Source organism: Trachurus trachurus (assembly GCF_905171665.1).
Source record: "Trachurus trachurus genome assembly, chromosome: 8".
NCBI classification, from domain to species: Eukaryota; Metazoa; Chordata; class Actinopteri; order Carangiformes; family Carangidae; genus Trachurus; species Trachurus trachurus.
In genome coordinates, this window is record NC_139905.1 from 1,521,706 (window position 1) to 1,544,997 (window position 23,292).

The 23,292-nt window shown below is 44.7% G+C and overlaps 2 protein-coding genes across 3 annotated transcripts in view; both read left to right on the forward strand.

Moving 5' to 3' along the window:
* Positions 1-3,258: 3,258 nt before the first annotated feature.
* utp18 (UTP18 small subunit processome component) overlaps positions 3,259-23,292 on the forward strand; it is a 33,070-nt gene continuing 13,036 nt past the window's right edge. The window contains exons 1-13 of one of the 2 annotated variants that reach the window (XM_083976508.1): positions 3,259-3,626; positions 6,705-6,850; positions 7,594-7,689; positions 7,798-7,886; positions 9,490-9,614; positions 10,438-10,563; positions 11,988-12,162; positions 13,472-13,572; positions 15,084-15,174; positions 15,269-15,392; positions 16,972-17,146; positions 17,948-18,090; positions 18,179-18,383. In XM_083976508.1, coding sequence (XP_083832634.1) covers positions 3,384-3,626; positions 6,705-6,850; positions 7,594-7,689; positions 7,798-7,886; positions 9,490-9,614; positions 10,438-10,563; positions 11,988-12,162; positions 13,472-13,572; positions 15,084-15,174; positions 15,269-15,392; positions 16,972-17,146; positions 17,948-18,090; positions 18,179-18,203 — 1,659 coding nt within the window. In that variant the 5' untranslated portion in view covers positions 3,259-3,383 and the 3' untranslated portion in view covers positions 18,204-18,383. The remainder of the gene's footprint in view (positions 3,627-6,704; positions 6,851-7,593; positions 7,690-7,797; positions 7,887-9,489; positions 9,615-10,437; positions 10,564-11,987; positions 12,163-13,471; positions 13,573-15,083; positions 15,175-15,268; positions 15,393-16,971; positions 17,147-17,947; positions 18,091-18,178; positions 18,384-23,292) is intronic. The other variant, XM_083976509.1, reaches the window with a different exon arrangement.
* Positions 19,750-23,292, forward strand: part of LOC310989775 (NACHT, LRR and PYD domains-containing protein 3-like) — an 82,030-nt gene continuing 78,487 nt past the window's right edge. Inside the window, exons 1-3 of the mRNA XM_083976923.1 lie at positions 19,750-19,757; positions 21,588-21,770; positions 22,333-22,394. Of these exons, the coding sequence (XP_083833049.1) occupies positions 21,628-21,770; positions 22,333-22,394 (205 nt within the window). The 5' untranslated portion in view covers positions 19,750-19,757; positions 21,588-21,627. The remainder of the gene's footprint in view (positions 19,758-21,587; positions 21,771-22,332; positions 22,395-23,292) is intronic.

Sequence of the window (23,292 nt, forward strand, 5' to 3'; positions counted from 1 at the left end):
AACTCTTCAGCAACTCTGAACGGAAACCGGCGGGCCGATCTTCGTCTCAGAGCTGACAAAACTCTCCGGTAAGGCATCTTGAGCGGTCAAATGCCGCTAACGGGACGAGATCGGTCAAAACGGAGGGTTCAAGCAAAGACGCTTTATTTTGGTTCAAGCTAGCTACATCGAGGGTAGGTTAGCTTCCTATTTCAAAGTAAAAGCACACATTCTATCCTCATGGTTTTCTGTATGTAAAGGGCAACGGGTGTTTTATTTTGTGAAAGTAACCGGAAGTGCGTTGGTTACATCGGCTAGCTTGAGTAGCGCCGAATTCGTCCCAACAAAATTGTAAACAGCTGGTATTTAGACAAATTAACGACACACTGCTGATCTAAACGGCTACTTTCTCACCTAAACATGTTTGAAATGTGGATAAAGTGATATATTTACAGAGTTTAGAGCTAAAATGAAATCAGCTTCTTACTGCTGATTTCAGCTCGGGTAGGAGGCAGGCTAACACTACCTATACACTTCCAGTGTTTGAGCTAAGCTAATTAGCGACTTTAGGTGGAGGCAGGCTAACACTACCTATACACTTCCAGCGTTTGAGCTAAGCTAATTAGCGACTTTAGGTGGAGGCAGGCTAACACTACCCATACACTTCCAGCGTTTGAGCTAAGCTAATTAGTGACTTTAGGTGGAGGCAGGCTAACACTACCCATACACTTCCAGTGTTTGAGCTAAGCTAATTACGGGTGATACGGCTCTATCTCCATGGTTACTGCACGCACAGTTGAAAGGATGGTGTCTATCTGCTGGTCATGGACTCGGGAGTGAGGCAAGACACGGAAAAAAAAAAATGTTGGCGTATCCCTTTAAACTCACCTGTGTCATCATCACCAGACGCACCTGTGCTGGTGATGTCAGCGATGTGACGTGCTTTATTTTGGCGGGACGCGAGGTCAAGTCTCTAAGTGCCAAGGACTCAGCTGGCCCCGCCCCCTGTTACTAACCACTAACCTGTTGCATGTCGTCTTGGAGCAGCATGATGGCGGCGCTTCACCTTCTCACAGCCGTGTTACACACACACACACACACACGTTGTAATGTCATGAACCGATATAATCAATAACAGTATTGATCACAGAGACGGGACTCGTTTACGCTGAGGATAAATGTTGGATATTAAAGTCGTTGTTTGGCTGACGTGCGACGACGTGGAGGTGAAGCTGGTGGATTCTCCTCACTCACTGATATTGATAACTGATTAATCAATAAGTTGATGACGAGACCTTAAAGTGTTGTTACCTTCAATAAAACGTTGTGATGTCATAAAAATAAACTGAGCCATGACAAGTGTGAACGCCATGTTTGATTTAAAGGTCACAAATCATCTGATCATCGTGTCAAATCAATATTATTATCAATATTGTAGTTATTATTATCAATAATGTTATTATTATTGTTATCAATATTATTATTTCTAGGTGTGAAAGTGAAGCTGAGAGTTTAGAATCAACAGGAAGTCAAATGAATAAAGTCACAAATGTTCAACTAGTAGAGAAGTTAAATATCCCAACAGATTTTTATTTTGGTCCATACTGGTCTGTTCTGGTCCCTACTGGTCTGTAGTGGTCCCTACTGGTCTGTGGTGGTCCCTACTGGTCCCTACTGGTCTGTAGTGGTCCCTACTTGTCTGTAGTGGTCTGTAGTGGTGGTCCAGTAGCTTTAGACCCAGACTGGGACTGTCCCAGGTTTACAACATGTCATTTCACAGTGAAGGTCTATAAAGTTTATTTTACTTCCCAGTCTTTAAAAAAAAGTAAAAGGAAAGATAAAAATGTTTGTTCAGCACATGATTGATCGATCTATTGATTGATTGATCATAAACAGACTCAGTATGAACCAAATGAAGAGTGTGTCATCTTACACTAAGCGATGGGTCAGATTTTTTTACAGTCTATGGGTCAGATTCAAAACAAGAAGCTTTTATTGTGAAACTTCTGGTTCCGGTCTCCAGGCTGCAGTTCCGTCTCTGAACACTGGTGGTCTAGAGCTCTGGAACAGAGAGAAAGGCCCAATTCCAATCCGACCCCTCACGGACTCACTGACTTAGAGGCGCGTTCACGGGAAGTCTGTGAGTGTGTGAGGGCTGTTCCACTGTCAGATCATCAAGTCAGTGAGTCAGTGAATGAGCCCTTACTGCCCCCTTACCGTCAGTCAGCACCGATGCTGACTTTGGGTAGGGGAATTACCCACAGTTCATAGCGTTGTGAAGTCAAACCATAACACATGGGATGCCGTCGGAACGCAAGTGTTAAAAGAAAAAGAAATTAACACAAGTAGTCAGAGAGAGCTCCGCCAGTCTCTTTATTGTTAATGGACAGGAGCCAAAAAAAAGGAATAAATAAAAAGAAAAGAAGCAGTTTACTGTCAGTATTAACGTGCAGTTTGTGATTATCGATGATGATTTGATCAGATCTGATCCAGGAACATTTTGTTTTGAGTCCGTCCACCTCACACACCTTGTGCGTATTGAAATTACAGTAAATTATAGGTCCAAGGGCGGAGTTAAAAACATTTTGTTGTCAAGGTAACGTGTCGTGAGAGTGGGTAAGTGCTGTTCCATTCATGTTTACAGCATCTGGACCCTTACAGACTCTCACACTCTGTCACTTAGAGCTGACGTCACTTTAGTCAGTGAGGGTTCAGGGCCTGAGTCTTTAGGGGGCGGATTGGAATTGGGGGTAACAACACCTCCATTGACTCCCGTGGTAAGGGTTTAAGGGTTTAAGGGTTTTGCCCCCTAGTGGCAGGATGTGGGTGTTGCAAAAGCGCCCAGAAAACCCATTCACTCCAATGTATGTGTGTTGTCCACTTGCTTGTAAATTGATGAAAACGGCCGTGTTTTTGTTTTTAGGTGTCTTGGTCATATCAAATTATACTTAGAATTTGTTTATTACAAAATGTAGATTGAAACATTCATGTAGACAACTGTTGTTTTTTACTCTCCTGTGTGTTAATGTTTATCTGTAAAGGATCCTCAATGATGCTATTAACGTGGGTGATCTATAAATGTCCTTAAATTATTGAAAACACCACACTGCTCATTCACCAACAATGCAGAGATGTCAGTTCTTGGGCGCTTTTGCAAAACCCATATTCCTCCACCAGGAGGCGCTGCCATTGGACCAATGCTGTCCTTACTCTCTACTGCTCTATCCATTGGCTCTATCCTCGGGGGCGGAAGTGACGTTTCCGGAAGCACGTGACAGACCGGAAGGAAAACACAGCGCGTCGCACATGTGGAAAACATCAGCTGCTGCGGATCAGATCAGATCACAGCGCTCTGGTTTAGTTCTCTACAAATAAAACTAAAACTAAAATAACTAAAACACAGCATGGCGGACACTCAGGTGGAGCCAGAACCAGTACCGGAACCAGAACCAGTACCGGTCCCGGTCCCGGTCCAGGCCCAGAAGGCGAAGAAGCGGAAGAAGCGGAGGAAGACCCAGGAGGAGGAGGAGGAGAAGAAGCGGAGGAACCAGCAGCGGGTCTGGGCTCTGGGAGAAGAGGACGACTCGGTCCGGCTGCTGGAGGAGCAGCTGTTCGGAGCCGAGGAGGAGCTGCTGGGGAGGCTGGAGGTGAGGGGGGGGGGGGGGGGGGGGGGGGGAGGGGGAGGGGGGGGGGGGGGGGGGGGGGGGGGGGGGGAGTAACGGAGTACAAATACTCGAGTACTGTACTTAAAGGGATAGTTCAACATTTTGGCAAATTGGCCCATCACCATAATCCCTATGGTCATAGCAGTAGGTTCGTTACCTTTAATTGTCGGTGCAAGCTGTTTTTAGAACGGCGGAGCAGAGCCGTGAGCTGCTCAGAGCTACGCTACGGAGGCTCATTATGGGATTTCTTGGTTTCCCTCATCAAACTCATCAAATACACAATCCAACAACTCCACAACGCTCTGGTGGACAAGTTGTGAGCTGCACATTCACCACGCTATGAGATAATAACACAACGTTACCACACAGAGTTGTTTTAGAGGGAAATTAATGTAAAACCACTGATGCACGTTGCCTTCAGGGACAGTTTTTCATCAAGCAGTCTCTGCATTTCCCTCTAAAACAACTCTGTGTGGTAACGTTGTGTTATTATCTCATAGCGTGGTGAATGTGCAGCTCACAACTTGTCCACCAGAGCGTTGTGGAGTTGTTGGATTGTGTATTTGATGAGTTTGATGAGGGAAACCAAGAAATCCCATAATGAGCCTCCGTAGCGTAGCTCTGAGCAGCTCACGGCTCTGCTCCGCCGTTCTAAAAACAGCTTGCACCGACAATTAAAGGTAACAAACCTACTGCTATGACTATAGGGATTATGGTGATGGGACAATTTGACTAAATGTTGAACTGTCCCTTTAAGTACATATCCAGGATTTGTACTTTACTTGAGTATTAGATTTCTTTGGTACTTATTACTCTTACTTGAATACATTTCCAAGACAAATATTAGTACTTTAACTGGAGTTAATTAGTAGTACGGCTGAAAAGTACTGGTGACTTTCAGGTCTTTGTCTAAAATCCTATTGGACACAAGCTGTGTTTGTCAGAGAAGGAAACCCTAACCCCTAAAAGCAGCACATCAGTGCAGCTGCTTTCAAAGAGTTCATTCTCACTAACAAGAGTTCAAAGCTCCTTACATTCATTTACAAACTATTAGAGTCATTCATTGATGTGGAGAATAAGACATTTACTCTGACTGGAGTAGCATGTCCGAAGCTGATTGGTCCGTTAACAGCGGGTAGAATGAAGCTGATTGGTCCGTTAACAACAGGCAGAATGAAGCTGATTGGTCCGTTAACAACAGGTAGAATGAAGCTGATTGGTCCGTTAACAACGGGTAGAATGAAGCTGATTGGTCCGTTAACAACAGGTAGAATGAAGCTGATTGGTCCGTTAACAACAGGCAGAATGAAGCTGATTGGTCCGTTAACAACAGGTAGAATGAAGCTGATTGGTCCGTTAACAACGGGTAGAATGATGCTGATTGGTCCGTTAACAACGGGTAGAATGAAGCTGATTGGTCCGTTAACAACAGGTAGAATGAAGCTGATTGGTCCGTTAACAACAGGTAGAGCAGCAGCGTGGGGTCAGAGTGTGTGTTGTTTCTTCAGTGTCTCTGGTTGGGCTGTAAACAGTAGCTACAGTAGTGAAATAGTGAATATTTCCTCATGAGTTTCAAATTCCAACTTCACATTTCATTCAATTCAGTTTGAGGGAAAGTATTTCAGTTGTAGAATATTCAAAGTGAACTTTATTTATAATCAGTGTTATTAGCGCTGCAGTCTATCCCAGTAGGTGAACTGGTACTCTGATGCCGCCAGGCCGAGCCAGTACTCCAGTACTCTAGTACTCCAGTACTCCAGTACTGGGATATGGACTACAGCCCTGCTGTTAGGGTTTAAAATTAGGTTCAAAATATAAACCAATAAATGTTTATATTCTACATTATAAATCAAGTTTATTTGACCAGTTTGAATGTAATCTAAATCCCATGTTGTTCCTGAATCCTCCGGACTGCTGGATCAGAATGATCCTGTGTTTCTGGATCAAAGTTTTCCAGATCTGACTGAAAAGTTTTGAACAACACAAACTGATGTTTGATCCAGATGAAAACCAGGACTGGATCACGTGATCTGATCCGGTCTCTGAATCCGTTTTTGGTTTTGAAACATCCAATTATCTATCCTGAAGCACCAGACTACATCATGAACATGTCTAGTCTGGTAACGAGCGGTAGACCTCGGCTCATCCAGGGGGCGGGATGAAGGCTGTCTGTCAAACTGCCTCTGCACCAATAGGGTAGCGCTACGACCAATCAGAGCAAAGAGCAGGATGTCGTTAGCCTGACGAGCCAATTAAAATGTATGTCGTCATGGCGTTAAGCCGCCCAACGACTCTCTAAACAGATAGAGCGCTGTGATTGGTCAACACAAACGGTGTTCCAGACTCAACAAGTTCCTATGGCTCGTTTCTAGACCCACCTACGGAGCAAAGAGATTTGCTGCTGCTAGGGGGCAGATATATCTACTGACTAGATGACGCCTTCTGCTTCTCAGCGTACGTCAACACGGCGGCCATCTTGGTGAGGGGGTTCTGACCATAGACATATAAACGTCTGACCAGCAGTCAGACCAGTCAGACCCTGTAGAACATGTTTCAGTGTATTTATGCATGTGGGTGTGTGTCTGAGTATCTAAGTGTATGTTTAATACATTAAAACAAAAATTATAAAAAAAATTAAATTTTTTGTTGTTGTTGTCGTATCATAAATATGTGTCTGATATTTATAATAAACCAAACGGCTTGAAAATCTGTTGAATATTCAGTGAGTTATAGTGATTTTAATGGATGATAGACCTCTGATGCAGGAAGTAGACACGGCTTCCCCCTCACCAAGATGGCCGCCGTGTTGACGTATTCCACTCAATAGAGCTGCCTGGGAACGCAGCATCTAGTCAGTAGATATATCTATGCCACTAGGGTGCAGCTAGATTTCTAGGCTCGCCATTTTCAAGATCTGATCTGATCCGTGATCCAGAATCCAATTGGATCAGATCAGATTACCTTTGACCAGCTGGAGCCAGATGTTTTGTTCCTTCCTCTCTGTTACGTCCTGTTTGTTATGAACGGGTTAATTCTGACTCTGCCTGTTGGTTGGCTCAGCAGCAGGTGGAGGAGCAGCCTGCGTCCCTATTGGTGGAGGAGGCCGAGGGGGCGGAGTCTGGAGCGTCGGACGAGGATGAAGCCGGACGGCGCCCGGCGAGCAGAGGGCCGGTCTGGGTCGACCACGACGACCAGCAGGACGAGGAGTGAGTATATGACTGACACCAGGGGGCGGAGCTTCAGCTGACAGGGGCCGGAGCTTCAGCTAGTCAGGGGGCGGAGCTTCAGCTGGACCAGGGGGCGGGGCTTCGGCTGACAGGGGGCGGAGCTTCAGCTGGACCAGGGGGCGGGGCTTCGGCTGACAGGGGGCGGAGCTTCAGCTGACAGGGGGCGGAGCTTCAGCTGACCGGGGGGCGGGGCTTCAGCTGGACCAGGGGGCGGAGCTTCAGCTGACTGGGGGCGGAGCTTCAGCTGACTGGGGGCGGAGCTTCAGCGGGTCAGGGGGCGGGGCTTCAGCTGGACCAGGGGGCGGAGCTTCAGCTGACAGGGGACGGGGCTTCAGCTGGACCAGGGGGCGGAGCTTCAGCTGACAGGGGGCGGAGCTTCAGCTGACAGGGGGCGGAGCTTCAGCTGACAGGGGGCGGAGCTTCAGCTGACAGGGGGTGGAGCTTCAGCTGGACCAGGGGGTGGAGCTTCAGCTGACAGGGGGCGGAGCTTCAGCTGACAGGGGGTGGAGCTTCAGCTGGACCAGGGGGCGGAGCTTCAGCTGACAGGGGGCGGAGCTTCAGCTGACAGGGGGCGGAGCTTCAGCTGACTGGGGGGCGGAGCTTCAGCTGACTGGGGGCGGAGCTTCAGCTGGTCAGGGGGGCGGAGCTTCAGCTGGACCAGGGGGCGGAGCTTCAGCTGGACTGACCCCCCCCCCCCCCCTCCCCTCCTCTGTGTGTTTCAGGGTGGACATGAAGCATCGTTACCGTGGACACCTGGTCAGAGGAGACGCTGAGGTCACCATGAGCAAAGAGAAGCTGCAGCAGAGGATGAGGGAGCAGTGAGTACACACTACTACTACTACACACTACTACTACTACTACACACTACTACTACTACTACTACTACACACTACTACTACTACACACCTGTACTACCTGTGTTTCAGGTTCCAGAAGGCGATGGGCGGAGCTCCGGCGTGGGCGCAGAGCGACGCCCAGAAGAAGAAGAAGCAGAAGAAGAAGAAGAAGGCAACAGGTAGAAACTAACAGGATGTTGTGTTCATTTATTTAAAGGGATAGTTCACCCAAAATTGAAATGTCCCTCATTATCTCCTCCCCCTCATGTGGACTAAGGGCTGGGAGAAGTTTCAGAGTCCTCCGTGGCTTCTCTGAGTTACAGGGGGTCTCGGCGTAGCAGTGCATGTCCATATGACGGTTGCAAATGGATACCAACTGTCTTCGTAACAAAAAGACACACCAAAAAACATCCAAATACCTCCATGCTGCTCGTATGTAATGTCCCTCTTGTATTGAAGCCCCGACATGAGAAATTGTTCCACCGGTCACACAGGAAGAGCCGTGAACTGAGACACTGGGAGCTTCCGCTACAAACAAGCTTAAAATATAGACTTATGTAATTATTTTCAGAACAATTTCTCATTTCGGGGCTTCAATACCAGAGGGACATTACGTACGAGCAGCATGGAGGTATCTGGATGTTTTTTGGTGTGTCTTTTTGTTATGAAGACAGTTGGTATCCATTTGCAACCGTCATATGGACATGCACTGCTACGCGGTCTCCTGTAACTCAGAGAATACTTGCTGTGAAATCTTACATTTTTACATTTGACTGCATTTAAACCAGTTGGTAGTCGTCTTCATATCAGTCGTTCATCTAACAGGAACAAAACAGGGATTAGATGTTGTACCTGCCAGACTGGATCATTGCTCAGCTGTTAAACAGTGCTTTCTTAGGCAAGGTGTCTTTATTTATACAGCACATTTCATACCAATGTGCTCACTGTGTCATTAAAGAACTGAACTGCAGCCTAAAGGACAGACAGGCAACAATGGGTTGTGCAATCCCCCAGCGGGCGATATGCAATATCTTTTTGTTGTGGACTAATGTTCCCTGTGCTTTTATATTGATATTTCATGATGTTTTTATAGGTTTTATGTTTTGTATTTATTCTGTCTTGTGTGTGTTGTGTGGTATCACAGCGGGAAAGCAACGTGAATTTCGTTGAATTCTTTTTTTCAATGACAATAAAGGCAATCTAATCTAATCTAATCTAATCTAATCTAATCTAATCTAATCTAATCTAAATTTACATAAAGAGATGGTAGATGGTTAGATGGTAGGGGTGTGATGAGATTAAACTCGACAATATTTCTCGTCGTGTTAAAAATCTGTCTCGCGAGATTTTCTTTTTTTTCTTTTTTTTTTATGTTAAAAAATGTAAAGCAGGGTTTGCACTACCAGTTACCATTACTTTGCACCTGTTTCCACTACAGTTATAACTCTACTCGACGTCGCGTTGTTGCCACTACTTAAAAAAATCCTAGAGGAAACACTGCACATAATATTGTTTGCACTTGAAAAAAAGAAATAAATATTTACACACCTGCAAACTGGTCACCTTTTGGCTACAGTCACCTTTTTTATGTCAACCAGGGTAGTAGAAGTAGTGAATGAAGAGGGTTTTAGTTTTGTATGTTGTCACCTTTTTCACTACTCCTGAAAGATCCCCGTCCTTTCCAAAGCGTTGGGTTTTGGACATGGTGATGTAATTTGACCATGTTGACAGTTGTGAGTTTTCCTGACGCACCTGAAGCTCTCACTCACTCTGACCCTGCAGACGACGATGAGGACGATGATGATGACGATGATGATGATGATGATGAAGACGAGGAGGACGACCTGATGAGGAGGACGGGGAACTTGGTGGCGTCTCCAGACGGTCTGCCCAGCGGCGTCCTGAGGGTCAGTGAGACACACGCATCGAATCGATGAGTTTAAACACCTGGTGGATTTCCTTTACATTTTACTGTGCCACACGCTTATAGGAGGAGGTTAAAGGGATAGTTCAACATTTAGTCAAACTGGCCCATTGCCATAATCCCTATAGTCATAGCAGTAGGTTCGTTACCTTTAATTGTCGGTGCAAGCTGTTTTTAGAACGGCGGAGCAGAGCCGTGAGCTGCTCAGAGCTACGCTACGGAGGCTCATTATGGGATTTCTTGGTTTCCCTCATCAAACTCATCAAATACACAATCCAACAACTCCACAACGCTCTGGTGGACAAGTTGTGAGCTGCACATTCACCACGCTATGAGATAATAACACAACGTTACCACACAGAGTTGTTTTAGAGGGAAATACAGAGACTGTTGATGAAAAACTGTCCCTGAAGGCAACGTGCATCAGTGGTTTTGCATGAATTTCCCTCTAAAACAACTCTGTGTGGTAACGTTGTGTTATTATCTCATAGCGTGGTGAATGTGCAGCTCACAACTTGTCCACCAGAGCGTTGTGGAGTTGTTGGATTGTGTATTTGATGAGTTTGATGAGGGAAACCAAGAAATCCCATAATGAGCCTCCGTAGCGTAGCTCTGAGCAGCTCACGGCTCTGCTCCGCCGTTCTAAAAACAGCTTGCACCGACAATTAAAGGTAACGAACCTACTGCTATGACTATAGGGATTATGGGCAATGGGCCAATTTGACAAAATGCTGAACTATCCCTTTAAGATTACAAAGGAAACGTGTATGATGATGATGATGATGATGTCGTCCCTCCTCTCTCAGATGAAGAAGTGTCCCCATGCCAACAGCGCCCGCCCCTCAGAGGACAGACTGACCACCGTCCAGTTCCATCCCACCGCCCAGGTCGTCATGACGGCGGGCCTCGACCAATCAGTGTCTCTGTTCCAGGTACGGACAGAAAGTCGCACTATGATGTCACACAGAGGAGGGGGTGGGGGGGTCACATGACCTTACAGTGTGTGTGTGTGTGTGTGTGTGCGTTGTGAGGACATTTTGGCCGGTCCTCACTTGGGCTGTTTGAGGGTTAAAGCTTCAGTAAGCGATCCGGTGGTTTTGTCTAACTTCCTGTCAGCTGATGGAGTTAGCAGTCCCCGCCCTCGTCCCTACGTCACCACATTCACACACAGAGAGCACTGCCCCTTTATGCCGTTCTCTCTCCTCATTGGATAAAGGTTGTAGGATACAAGGAAAGTTTTCTCCTGGGCTCAGAGCAGAGCAGAGTGACTGACAGACCCGTGTTTCAGACCAAACACTCTATACTAGGGCTGCCACGAACGATTATTTTGATAGTCGACTAGTCACCGACTATTTTCTTTGATTAGTCGACTAATGGGATCATAAGTAAACTGAATGTAAAACATACAGCTTATTGTACCAGCAGCTGCTCTTATATACCATCATTAGCTTTCAGCTTGAAGGGTTTAAGGTATATGCCAACTACAAATAAAGACAATTAAGTAGAGATAAGAGTAAGATAGTTCATTAAACTTTTAATGAGATATGCAGCTTTAACTGTAGCATAAAGTGCAATCAGCTGAGTAAAATAAGGATAAGGCACTGGCCTAAACAACACCAAAATAAATACTTAAGGGTTTTTAGGTTTTTCTTTCCTTCATTTGTCTCTGGCATTAAACATATATGAATAAAGGTAGACACCTGAAACTAAGGAATTATTCACAATAAAATGTTTTGGCCGGTTACACCGGTGCCGCTTGATGACGGACAAGACAGGTAGAGAGAGAAAAGAGAGAGAACACCTGTAGTAACTCACCTTCCGTGAGTGAGTGCACGTGTGTGTGTGGTGGGCGGCTGCGTGTGTGTGTGTGTGTGTGGAAGGTGCTGCAGCAGTTTTGAGTGAAAAACTAAGTTAAAAAAAAACAAAAAAACGACGCGTCGACTATTAAATTAGTTGTCGATGATTTTAATAGTCGACGTAGTCGTGACTAGTCGACTAATCGTGGCAGCGCTACTCTATATAAGTGATTGCTGTCGGAAGATACAACTATTTAAGACCAGGTTTAGAGTTTAAACTAGGTTTAAAATGAGGTTTAGAGTGATGGTTAAGTTTAGGCATTTGTTTTGGATGGTTAAGGTTAGTTGTAAGGGGCTAGGGAATACATTATGTCAATGACATGTCCTCACAAAGATAGGTGTGTGTGTGTGTGTGTGTGTGTGTGTGTGTGTGTGTGTGTGTGTGTGTGTGTGTGTGTGTGTGTGTGTGTGTGTGTGTGTGTGTGTGTGTGTGTGTGTGTGTGTGTGTGTGTGTGTGTGTGTGTGTGTGTGTGTGTGTGTGTGTGTGTGTGTGTGTGTAGGTGGACGGTAGGACCAACCCTAAGATCCAGAGCCTCCACCTGGAGCGCTTCCCGGTCCACAAGGCACGCTTCTCCGTGGGCGGAGACTCGCTCATCGCCACCAGCAACAACAACAAGATGTTCTACCTGTACGACATGATGGAGGGCCGAGTCACACCGGTCCACTCCGTCAGAGGTAGCACGCTCCTACACTTACTACTTTACCCCACTCCGTCAGAGGTAGCACGCTCCTACACTTACTACTTTACCCCACTCCGTCAGAGGTAGCACGCTCTCACAGTTACTACTTTACCCAGAAACTACTCAGTTACTACATGATACAAGTAACTGATTACCACAGGGGCAAGATGCACAAAACCTTCTTAAGAAAAAAAACCTTCTCAAGTGTCTTTTTTCCCTTTAAATTAGTCTTAAGAAGAAAAAAGAGAAGACGTTATATTCTCCAAAAAGGTTCTTAAGTATTCTCTCAACTTTCTTTCTAAGAATAAATGTTATTCTTGAAATCAGATTTGTTCTTTACTTTTTTCCTAAGACAACCTCGACCTGTCGTGTGCGATGCAGTGATTATTCTTATATTATAGTATTAAAGAAGTTCTTAAGTAGGAAAAATAAGAAATTACTGTTCTTAATCTTAAGAAAATATTGAGGAATTGCACTTTTCTTATGAACTTCTTAAAGGAATAGTTCACCAAAAAATGAAATTCTGTCATTGTAGTAGTTTTCTATTCCTCAAAGGTCATCTGGAGACCTGGGAGGCCGGTTCCAACCAAAACTTTATACTATATGAGAGTCAATAGGGCCAGACACAAAAACCTCCATAAAACTACACAACAACCATTTAATATTCCTCCACATTGCTCGTTGGTGAACTATTCCTTTAATTTTAGATTTTCAGACATTTCCTAAGATCTTTCTTAAGAACACATCGGTGACTCCGGCCCCAGGAGAGTAACGACTTTTTAATAAAATGATCAATTATGTTAAATTACTTGGACTCGCCCCCTGAACCAACTCACTCAGTATCCCTCCGCCTGGGAGGAGGGATACTGAGTGAGTTGGTTAGTTCCTGTTAACGATGAGCTGAAACAAACACGTAACTTCCCTTTAACAGCTGTTTTATTACTCAGTGATGAGACTTGTTGAGTCAGTAACTGTAACTTTATGATTACTGGTACTGATAAAAGTAGCGCCGTTACTCTCATCAAGTCTCCTCTGCCTGAAGCCTTTCAGAATAAAAGCCTTGCCTGAAGCCTTTCAGAATAAAAGCCTTGCTTGAAGCCTTTCAGAATAAAAGCTTTGCCCGAAGCCTTTCAGAATAAAAGCCTTGCCTGAAGCCTTTCAGAATAAAAGCCTTGCCTGAAGCCTTTCAGAATAAAAGCTTTGCCTGAAGCCTTTCAGAATAAAAGCCTTGCTTGAAGCCTTTCAGAATAAAAGCCTTGCCTGAAGCCTTTCAGAATAAAAGCCTTTGTGTCGTTGTTGTTCAGGTCTGAATGAAGCCAGAGTGAAGGAGTTCTCCGTCTGTCCTGAAGGAGGCGCTCTGCTCCTCACCGGCACCAGAGGATACCTGCACCTGCTCACACTCAAGGTCACACACACACACACACACACACACACACACACACACACACACACACACACTTCAGTTTCACCGACTCAATATGAAACTTCAAGAAGGGAAATCTAAATATTATTAGTAGCGGTGGACCACTTGGTGCGCCGGTTCGATTCCCGCTCTCTGCCTCCCATTTCCTGTTCTTCTCTCAACTCTCCGTCCATTAAAGGTGAAAAAGCCCCAAAAAATATCCTTAAAAAAAAACATGTATCTAAAACTTTGGGCCCAAATTTAATTTCCCCTCCCCTCAACATTTTAAAAGGTCCATATTATGTAAAATCCACTTCAGGTTTTGTAGCGGTCCTATGTGTTCCTGTGGCCTTTCTATGACGCCTGGAGGTGAAAACAGTCTGTTCACTCCCTTAAAGGGATAGTTCATCCAAAATTCTAATTTCATCACTCATGATCTCCTCCCCCTCATGTGGACTAAGGGCTGGGAGAAGTTTCAGAGTCCTCCGTGGCTTCTCTGAGTTACAGGGGGTCTCGGCGTAGCAGTGCATGTCCATATAACGGTTGCAAATGGATACCAACTGTTTTCGTAACAAAAAGACACACCAAAAAACATCCAAATACCTCCATGATGCTCGTATGTAATGTCCCTCTTGTATTGAAGCCCCGAAATGAGAAATTGTTTCGAAAAAAATTAAATAAGTCTATATTTTAAGCTTGTTTGTAGAGGAAGCTCCCAGCACTGCTCTTCCTGGTCCGTCCAAATCTCACGTGATTTGCACTGACACCATTTAATTTTTTTCAGAAAAAAATCAGTTTTGGCCGTCAAGACGAAAACGCTGGTTTTCAAATTTTCCCACTCTGGGACCCATTTTTAAAAAATACCGTTTTCACTCCCCGAAAACGGCGTATCCGCGCGGACACGAGGCCGATCCGATAGTAGAAGTATTTATCCGGATTCGAAAAAACGGATTCGTGTGGACGGGGCGACAAGCCTGGTTTATGCTTCTGCGTCGTGGCGACGGCGTAGCTGCAGCCTGACGTGCACCTCCAAAAAATCCTGACGCGAACCACAAGGACTGTGATTGGTCCGCTCAGAACGTCAGTGTGGTAATTCACCCGTTCAGCCTCGACTGGTCGGACAGACGACAGACCATAACCTCCGCTAACGTCTTCTCCGTCGCCTGCACTTCAACATTTGCAATAAAAGCGTTTGTTTTTCAGTTGCCGTTGTTTACTGTGACCGGAAGCAACGCGTTTCCCTCGACGCAGAACTTCTAATGCTCAACGACGGCGTCGGGTCTACGCCGTAGGTCCACCGTCGCCGCCACGCTTCAGATTGCTGAGATCTAGAGCTGCAGATTGATTTGGGGACAATACACTTTGAATACAATATGGTTGGACAACTTAGACCCATGTGAAATGGTTGAAAAACAGCAGAATATGGGACCTTTAAAATAAAGCAAAGTGAATTCATGGAAGTTACACAAAGACAAAGTTTAAAATGACGTCATTGTGTGTGTGTGTGTGTTCAGACGAAGGAGGTTGTGCGCAGCATGAAGATCAACGGTGACGTCAGCGGCGTGGCGTTCACACGCGACGGCAGCAAAGTCTTCGTCAGCTCAGGTGAGTCCAGACCTGTGACATCACACAGGTGACATCACACACGTTCAGTCATGTGACTCTGTGTGTGTGTGTGTGTGTGTGTGTGTGTGTGCAGAGGAGGGCGAGGTGTATGTGTGGGACATGCGCAGCAGTCGGTGTGTCAGCCGGTTCTCAGACGACGGCTGCGTGAGGTCGACCTGCATCGCCGCGTCGCCCAGCGGACAGTACCTGGCCTGCGGGTAAGCCCCGCCCCCACGCTCACACCCTGCTCTGTGATTGGTCTCTGATGCCTCTCCTCCGATTGACGTCATCTCACAACAGAACTGTAGTAAACTAACATACACAACAACTGAAACTCTAGGTGTGATCAGACGCCGTGGTGAAGCGGTTTGTGTTTTCGCCTGCGGTGTGGTTAGAGCTCTGGGAAAGAGAGTAACAACAGCATTGGTCCAATGGCAGCGCCTCCTGGTGGAGGAATATGGGTTTTACAAAAGAACTGACATCTCTGCATTGTTGGTGAATGAGCAGTGTGGTGTTTTCAATAATTTAAGGACATTTATAGATCACCCACGTTAATAGCATCATTGAGGATCCTTTACAGATAAACATTAACACATAGGAGAGTAAAAAAAAACAGTTGTCTACATTAATGTTTCAATCTACATTTTATAATAAACAAATTCTAAGTATAATTTGATATGACCAAGACACCTAGTAACAAAAACACGGCCGTTTTCATCAATTTACCAGCAAGTGGGCAACACACATACATTGGAGTGAATGGGTTTTCTGGGCGCTGTTGCAATACCCATATCCTGCCACTAGGGGGCATGAGGCTTTAACCACGGGAGTCAGTGGTGGTGTCCTTACTCTCTTTTCCAGTGCTCTAGGTGTGGTGAACCCGAGTTCGATCCCCGCTGGTTTCACATTCCGAAAAATTTAGTTTTTAAATTTGTATTCCAAGTTTACATTTTGAGTTTGAGAGAAGTGTAACTGTGCCGTTGGTTGGGTTTAGGCAACGAAGAAAGGAGTTGGTTAAGTTTAGTAAAAAGACCAGGTAGAGGCTGGACAGGCCAGATCAGTAGAGAGAGTCCAGGTAGATCTAGGCACTTATCACGCTGCGTTTCACAGCCGTTTCACAGCCAAAACAAACAACCAATCAGGCGAGAGTCCTTCTAGCCAATCAGAGTCGAAAATGGAGCCCATCCAGCCAATCAGAGGCGGGACCGGCGAGACATTCCCGGACCTATCCAACGAAAAAAAATATCGCTTCCGGTGCTGGTTCGAAGCCAGTGCTGCTTTGCACCGGTTCTTTGCTCTTCCACCGCCGAAGCACCAGGGCTGCACATCTCTGTGATAAACGATTCCATATGAATCTAGATACACAGATTACGATTCAATTCAAAAACAATCTCCTTTTATTACAGACCGATTCGATCTGATTCGATACAATGTAGGATGATTCGATTCTACGGTTAATATTTGTTGTAGATATTTTATGAAATAAAGAATTCTATGAAAGTGACTATCTTACAGTAGGCTACAATATTTTCTTTTCAAATATATAAAAGACCACATATCCCCAAGCCTTGTTGTTGCTTTAACGCACTGGCAAAAAAAGAAAAAAAGAATAACAACAAAATCACATGTCAATGTATTTATTTTTTTACACGGACCAATTTCTGTGAGAACGTTTTTGTAATTGGCCGCCAGCGTGTCAGCGTTGATCCCGTGTGTGTGCGTGTGTGCGTGTGTGTGTGTGTGTGTGTGTGTGTGTGTGTGTGTGTGTGTGTGTGTGTGTGTGTGTGTGTGTTGCAGGTCTCAGTCGGGCGTGGTCAACATCTACTCCCAGGAGGCGTGTCTGACCTCGGCCAATCCGAAGCCTCTGAGAGCCGTGATGAACCTGCTGACGGCCGCCACCTCGCTGACCTTTAACCCCTCCTCCGAGATCCTCGCCGTCGCCTCGGGCGCCGAGGACGAAGCCGCACGCCTGGTACGCTGCCGAGGCCGAGGCCCAGCCGGTTCTGACCCGGTTCTGACTCGGTTCTGACCTGGTTCTGACCCGGTTCTGTTCTCAGGGTTCTTACGGATCCTTAAAAAGTCTTAAAAGTCATTGAATTCATTAATCTAAAAACAAGGCCTTAACTGGCATTAAAATGTCTTAAATACATTTTTCAAACGTCTTAAAAATGTTAACACATGGTAAGTGGGATTGTATGGTTGTAATTAGTCTCAAATCTCAAAACAATTGGTAACATTCTGACATGGAGAAGTTAGTGGCGACCGTCAACGCTAAATCTCTCACCGCCACCAGCTCCCAAGTCAGTCCCCCCCCCCCCAATTATTCATGTAGCAGTCACTTTACCTTGGACCACATAGGAAAGTGGGTAAAATTGTCCCTATAACCCTATGTAATAGATGTGGTGACGTTTTTTTTGTTTTTTTCTGCATTTGTGTTTATTGTGAAGTCGGTCTTAAATTTCATTTCAAGTGGCTTTAAAAATGTTTTAAAAAGTCTTAAATTTAAGTTGGCTTAAGCTGTAGGAACCCTGGTTCTGGTTCTGAACCGGTTCCTCCTGGTTCTGACCCGGTTCTGTCCTGGTTCTGAACCGGTTCCTCCTGGTTCTGACCCGGTTCTGACCCGGTTCTGACCCGGTTCCTCCCGGTTCCTCCTGGTTCTGACCTGGTTCCTCCTGGTTCTGACCTGGTTCCTCCTGGTTCTGACCTGGTTCCTCCTGGTTCCTCCTGGTTCCTCCTGGTTCTGACCCGGTTCCTCCTGGTTCTGTCCCCTCAGGTCCACCTGCCCAGTCTCAGCGTCTTCTCCAACTTCCCGGTGTCCAACAGGAAGTTCGTGTACCGGGCCAGCTGCCTCGACTTCTCTCCTCACAGCGGCTTCTTCTCATTGGCCAACAACAAAGGACACGCCCCCCTCTTCAGGTCAGACGGCCAATCAGCTCTCTCTTCCTCCTGCTGATGTTAATGTGTGTGTGTGTGTGTGTGTAACGACTTCCTGTTGTGTGTCCAGGCTGCTGCACTACAAAGACTTCTGAGCTGTCAGTCAACGGAGCAAAGCATCATGGGATCAGCCGATCGGCAGCAGAACATCTGTCTGAACATCTGCAGGTCGACGAAGCTGTGACATCATCAGTCAGTTGTGACATCACCGTCTCATTAAAGTGACTTCCTGTTTGAAAGTTTGAAATAAAAATGAGTTTGTCTTTTTAAAACTGGTTGTGATGTCATCATGATTACGTCGTCTGTGAGCTGTAACGTTACAGCTTCTGATTAAAACCAAACTTTATTATTTCAACTTTAAGAATCAGCTTCTTTTTTTACTTTAAAGGGATAGTAGCATTTTTTTAAAGTGGGGTTGTATGATCTACAAATAGCCCCTAAGTACTTTAATTGCAGTAGAAGACTCTCTGCACTCCTCAAAAACACAGTTTTTATTTGGACCTAACCAACTGCTGATCGGCGGGCGCTAACCCTGGGCGGAGGGATACGTGAGTTGGTTAGGTCCAAATAAAAACTGTGTTTTTCCTGCACTTTGAAGGGCTGGAAAAAATTATATTATAGCGAACAATGGAACTGTGTATTTTTTTTCAGGTAAAACCTCTTTTAGGCCGTGAAAATAGGCCGTTTCTTTGGGTCTGTTCACAACACTGTATGTTGTAAATCTCTGGGCAGGGCTATTATGGGCTGGCGTTGCTAACGGGAGGAGTGCAGAGAGTCTTCTACTGCAATTAAAGTACTTAGGGGCTATTTGGAGATCATACAACCCCACTTTAAAAAAAATGCTACTATCCCTTTAAAATCAAAATGTTTGATTTTGCTCAGCAGCCGACCCGGGTTCCTCCAGCCTCTCCAGCTGAACCGATCCACAGTCTGTGGGCGGAGCTACACATTTATTGATTAGAAGTTGAATGGGAGCTGATTGAACTAGTAAACGATGCTGCTCTGGACTCTCTTTAATAAGCTCAAGCAACAATACAGAACATGGGCTTAGCTTTGTGTGAGTGGTTCTGTCCAGAAAAAAGGAAAAACATATCATCTGGACAACATTACATAAAACATCCTGTATATTGGACATGTGCACCTTTAATATTTGTAATAAACATACACCTTTCTGTATATTATATGCAGTGTAAGTAATTAGCATAAACAGCGCACTCACTGACTTAAATACTGAAAAAATACGTAGCTACACATCCACTTCTAGATAACCAATTTATTTAGCATGTAGTACAGTTGTTTTTCAATAAAGTTCATTGAAAAAAGTAAGTGCTGGAGTTGGACTTGACTGCCTCCCTGTGGTCAGAGTGAGGAACTGCAGAACCTTTTACTGTAAAGATTTTATTAAACAGAGTTATTGTTTGTTCTGAAAATCAACAAGTACAACTCAACAGGAACTTTCAACATTTATAAAATGTAAAATCTGTTTCTGTTTTCTCAGACATTAGTTTTCCTTGTCAGTAACAGTGTCAGCTGTTTCCTGTAAACACACAGAGGGAGGAGACAGGCCCAGAGAAAGTGGAAGTAGCCTATTACAGTAAGTTGACGCCATGTTTAGACGGCATGAAGGACTGAGAGTGAAGCTGCGTTAGGTGAGTGTTAAACAACTTTATTATTATTCTTCACCGTTAAAGTGTGTGAGTGTCAGTCCCTGTGAAGTGTGGAGGGAAGAAGAGTCAGAGTGAACTACTGAGACTAAAGGGGGGACAGCAGGAGGACAGCTACTTCCTGTTGTCTCAGTCTGACTCAGGCCCTGTCCACACCGACACTTTGACTAAAACATCTGCTTCTGCTTCGTCCTTCAAAAGCTTTACACTAGTCCCACATTGTTGTTGTAGTTTCTACGTCCAGCGGTGTTTGTTGCCCTGGTTTTTTTTTTTTTTTTTTCAAACTTTATTTAAAAGTTCTAATCACAGTCAGAACATTGACTGTGGACAATACAAACATTCAGGCATCAAGGAATTAAATAAACAAATACAGTATGAGACATAAAGTGGATAAAGTGCATAAGTCATTACATAGGTAACATAAATATATAAAAAAAAAATGAAATTAAATAAAAGGAAGAAAGAAAATGGCAGGACATATTAGGCTACATTTCTCCAAATATTTCTTCAATTATGTTAACAGTGTGTATACATTTTTTATTATCAATTATTTTAATACATTCAAGGTAGTTCTTGAAATCAATTTCAAAAACAGGAAAGAAAGGTCGACCTGTTTGTTGCCCTGGTTACAGGTTAGAGAGCTGCGGCTATGACGTCATCGTTAAAGATCCGTTTAGTTTTTTCTGATGCTGCGTTTGGAGATTTACCCACACTGGGACCAGGTTTAAAAATATACAGTTTTAGGACAAAACGCTGATATGAGAAATAAAAACTGTTAACACACTGTATATTTTGTCTGTTTGTGTGTGTGTGTGTGTGCTACGTAACAGGCAGCTAAGGGGAAAGTTAAGGGGACTTAAGTCAGACAGCTGAGCTCTGAATCCTCTGTTTTTTTTTCCACCTCTTAATGTAAAAAATGTGTGTTTGACCTTCAAAATAAAAGTTTAACAACACTGACCCAGAGAAGATGAAGAGTCTGAAACACAATTGATCCAAAAACCAAAAGAATAAGACACAAAACCAGTTTCACGGTTTTAAAGACGCGTTATCTTTTCTGTTGTTAAAGTTTTACTAAGAAGTGCATAACTCAGCCACAGCATCATTTCTCCGTACTTGGTCAGGCCACAGGACTTAATCCTGAACTGGCTTATGTTCCCTCAAGTGTGATCCATTTTGAGTTGTTGTGTTCAACCGGTGACACCCGTGCTTTAGTTGTGTTTGACTTTTGCCACCTGTGCTCACCGTTATGCAACACAGGTGCATCACAATGAAAATGTGTTGGCAAGTTGTGTCTAAACAGGTGAAAAGTGCTGATGGTTTTGCCAAAAGAGTGACTGGTTCAATCACTGGGTTCAGGCAACTGAGCATTTGGTTCAGACAATAGGGTTTAGTGTTTTAGCAACTGAGAAAAACTGTAAAAAAAAAAAAAAAATGTATATATCAAAGTAAAACAATGCCATGGTCATACAGAATCAAATCATACTTTGTACTTTATTTTTACGTAGGCCTACTGCATACAAGGGCTAAATGCGCAAGATTTCTGTAGTTCAATTTTGGGCACAGACTGAACTGTTTTGAGGTGAAAGTTTGGTTTTGCAAGAAGAGTCTGAGGTTTTGTGAATGTAGCTTGAAAATTGGGGCTTGTGTTCACAGTTTAGAGAAAAGGAGAGAAGCTTTGGAGAAATGTGTCTTAGCAATTGAGAAAAACGTAAGAGGTGAAATAAACAGTGGATTCAGAGCTCAGCTGTTGAATTTAATTTCCCCTTAACTTTCCCCTTAACTGCTGGATCTGAAGCTAACGTCAGTGTTGCTCAGTGTTTCTGGTTTCTCTCTCAGACTGACTGAAGTCCTGAAGATGAGTGTTAATGTGGAGGAAGAGGAGGACGGACCAGAGTCTCCAGGATCCACCTGTCCATCTCTGAAGAGTGACCGGTTCAAAGGAATTGTTCCAGACTTCAGCCCTGATCCTGGACCTGGACCTGGACCTTCAGACTCCCGGTAAGAGACCTGCTCAGCCTCTTTACCAGTGTTGAGTGTGTTGAGGTCCTGCAGCTCATAGTGACTGTGAGTCAACAGGAACTGGTTCTTGTGGTTGATCAGTGTCTTCATACTAACTGCTCAGGTCTCTTCATGTTTCTTCTGAACTGATCTGATGAAAGAACATCTGGACTTGTTCCTCCTCCATGTTCTTCCTGCAGCTGATCAACATGAGCTTTAAAGACGTGGCTAATTCCAGGTGGTTTGGTGAACGTTGATGAGCTGGTTTCTAACAGAGTTTACAGCAGTTTGCAGGATCATTTTACAGCCTGAATGATGCGTTTCACATGTCAGAGCTTCACTGTAGACACTGTCTGAGCAGCAGCATCTGGATTTGTTCACAGAGATGATGTCTAATGAGTCAGGAAACAAGATGCTTCAGTGAAGGGACTAAATGCAGTAAATGGAGTCAGTGAAGGTTGAAGCCTGAGTCAGAGAGAAACCAGGAACCAGATCCATCAGACAGATCAGAGATGTGGAGCTGAGACTGTGACATGTTGTTGATCCAGAAATGTCTTGACAGGAGGAAGAGGAGTGGTGTCTCTGACGTCCTGAAGGATCATGGACAAAGACCCAGAACCAGAGGTGAGCTGCAGACAGCCAATCAGAGCAGCTGCGGACAAAGTGAGAGTGAACATCTGTCTGCTGATGTGGTCATTAGTGAAACCAGGACCTGTTGTTTTCTCCAGAGTCATTGTTCCATCACACAGCACTGACATTTAAAGGACAATTCCAGGCAAATTCACCTCGGGGCTGTATGTTCCTAACATTTTAGGTCTAACAGAAGGAATCTGAAGATGTTCAGTTTAATGTCTCCTGTTTTGCGGTAGTTGTGTCTGTCCCCGCGTCGCCACGGCAGTGATGAATGGGAGAGGATGCAAGTTACGCTGCTTAGGCTGTTTACATCCCTCAAAGCCACAGACAGCGTCAGATGGAGAATCAAACATGCACCGAGAGGTTTATTTACTTCAACAAGCCGACATGTTTGTAAAACTCTATCTAATTCAAAGTCTGGCGGAGTCAAGACCCAAGTTGATGCTCGGTGTGTTCAGGTGCAGTTGGAAGTCATAAACACAGGAATATCAACTCTTGACTAAGTCAAGAGTTGATATTCCTGTGTTTATGACACAAACAGTAGCTCCGACTGCACCTGAACACACCGAGCGTCAACTTGGGTCTCGTGCGAGACTCCGGGAGACTTTGAATTAGATAGAGTTTTACAAACATGTCGTGGTTGCTTGAAGTAAATAAACTTCTGGGTGCATGTTTGAGTCGCCATCTGAAGCTGTCTGTGGAAAAAAATGCGGCTTGAGGGATGTAAACAGCCTAAGCAGCAGAACTTGCATCCGCTACCATTCATTGCTGCCGTGGCGATGCGGGGACAGACACAACTACCGCAAAACAGGAGACATTAAACTGAAAATCTTCAGATTCCTTCTTTGAGACCTAAAAGGTTAGGAAAATACACCCCCGAGTTGAATTT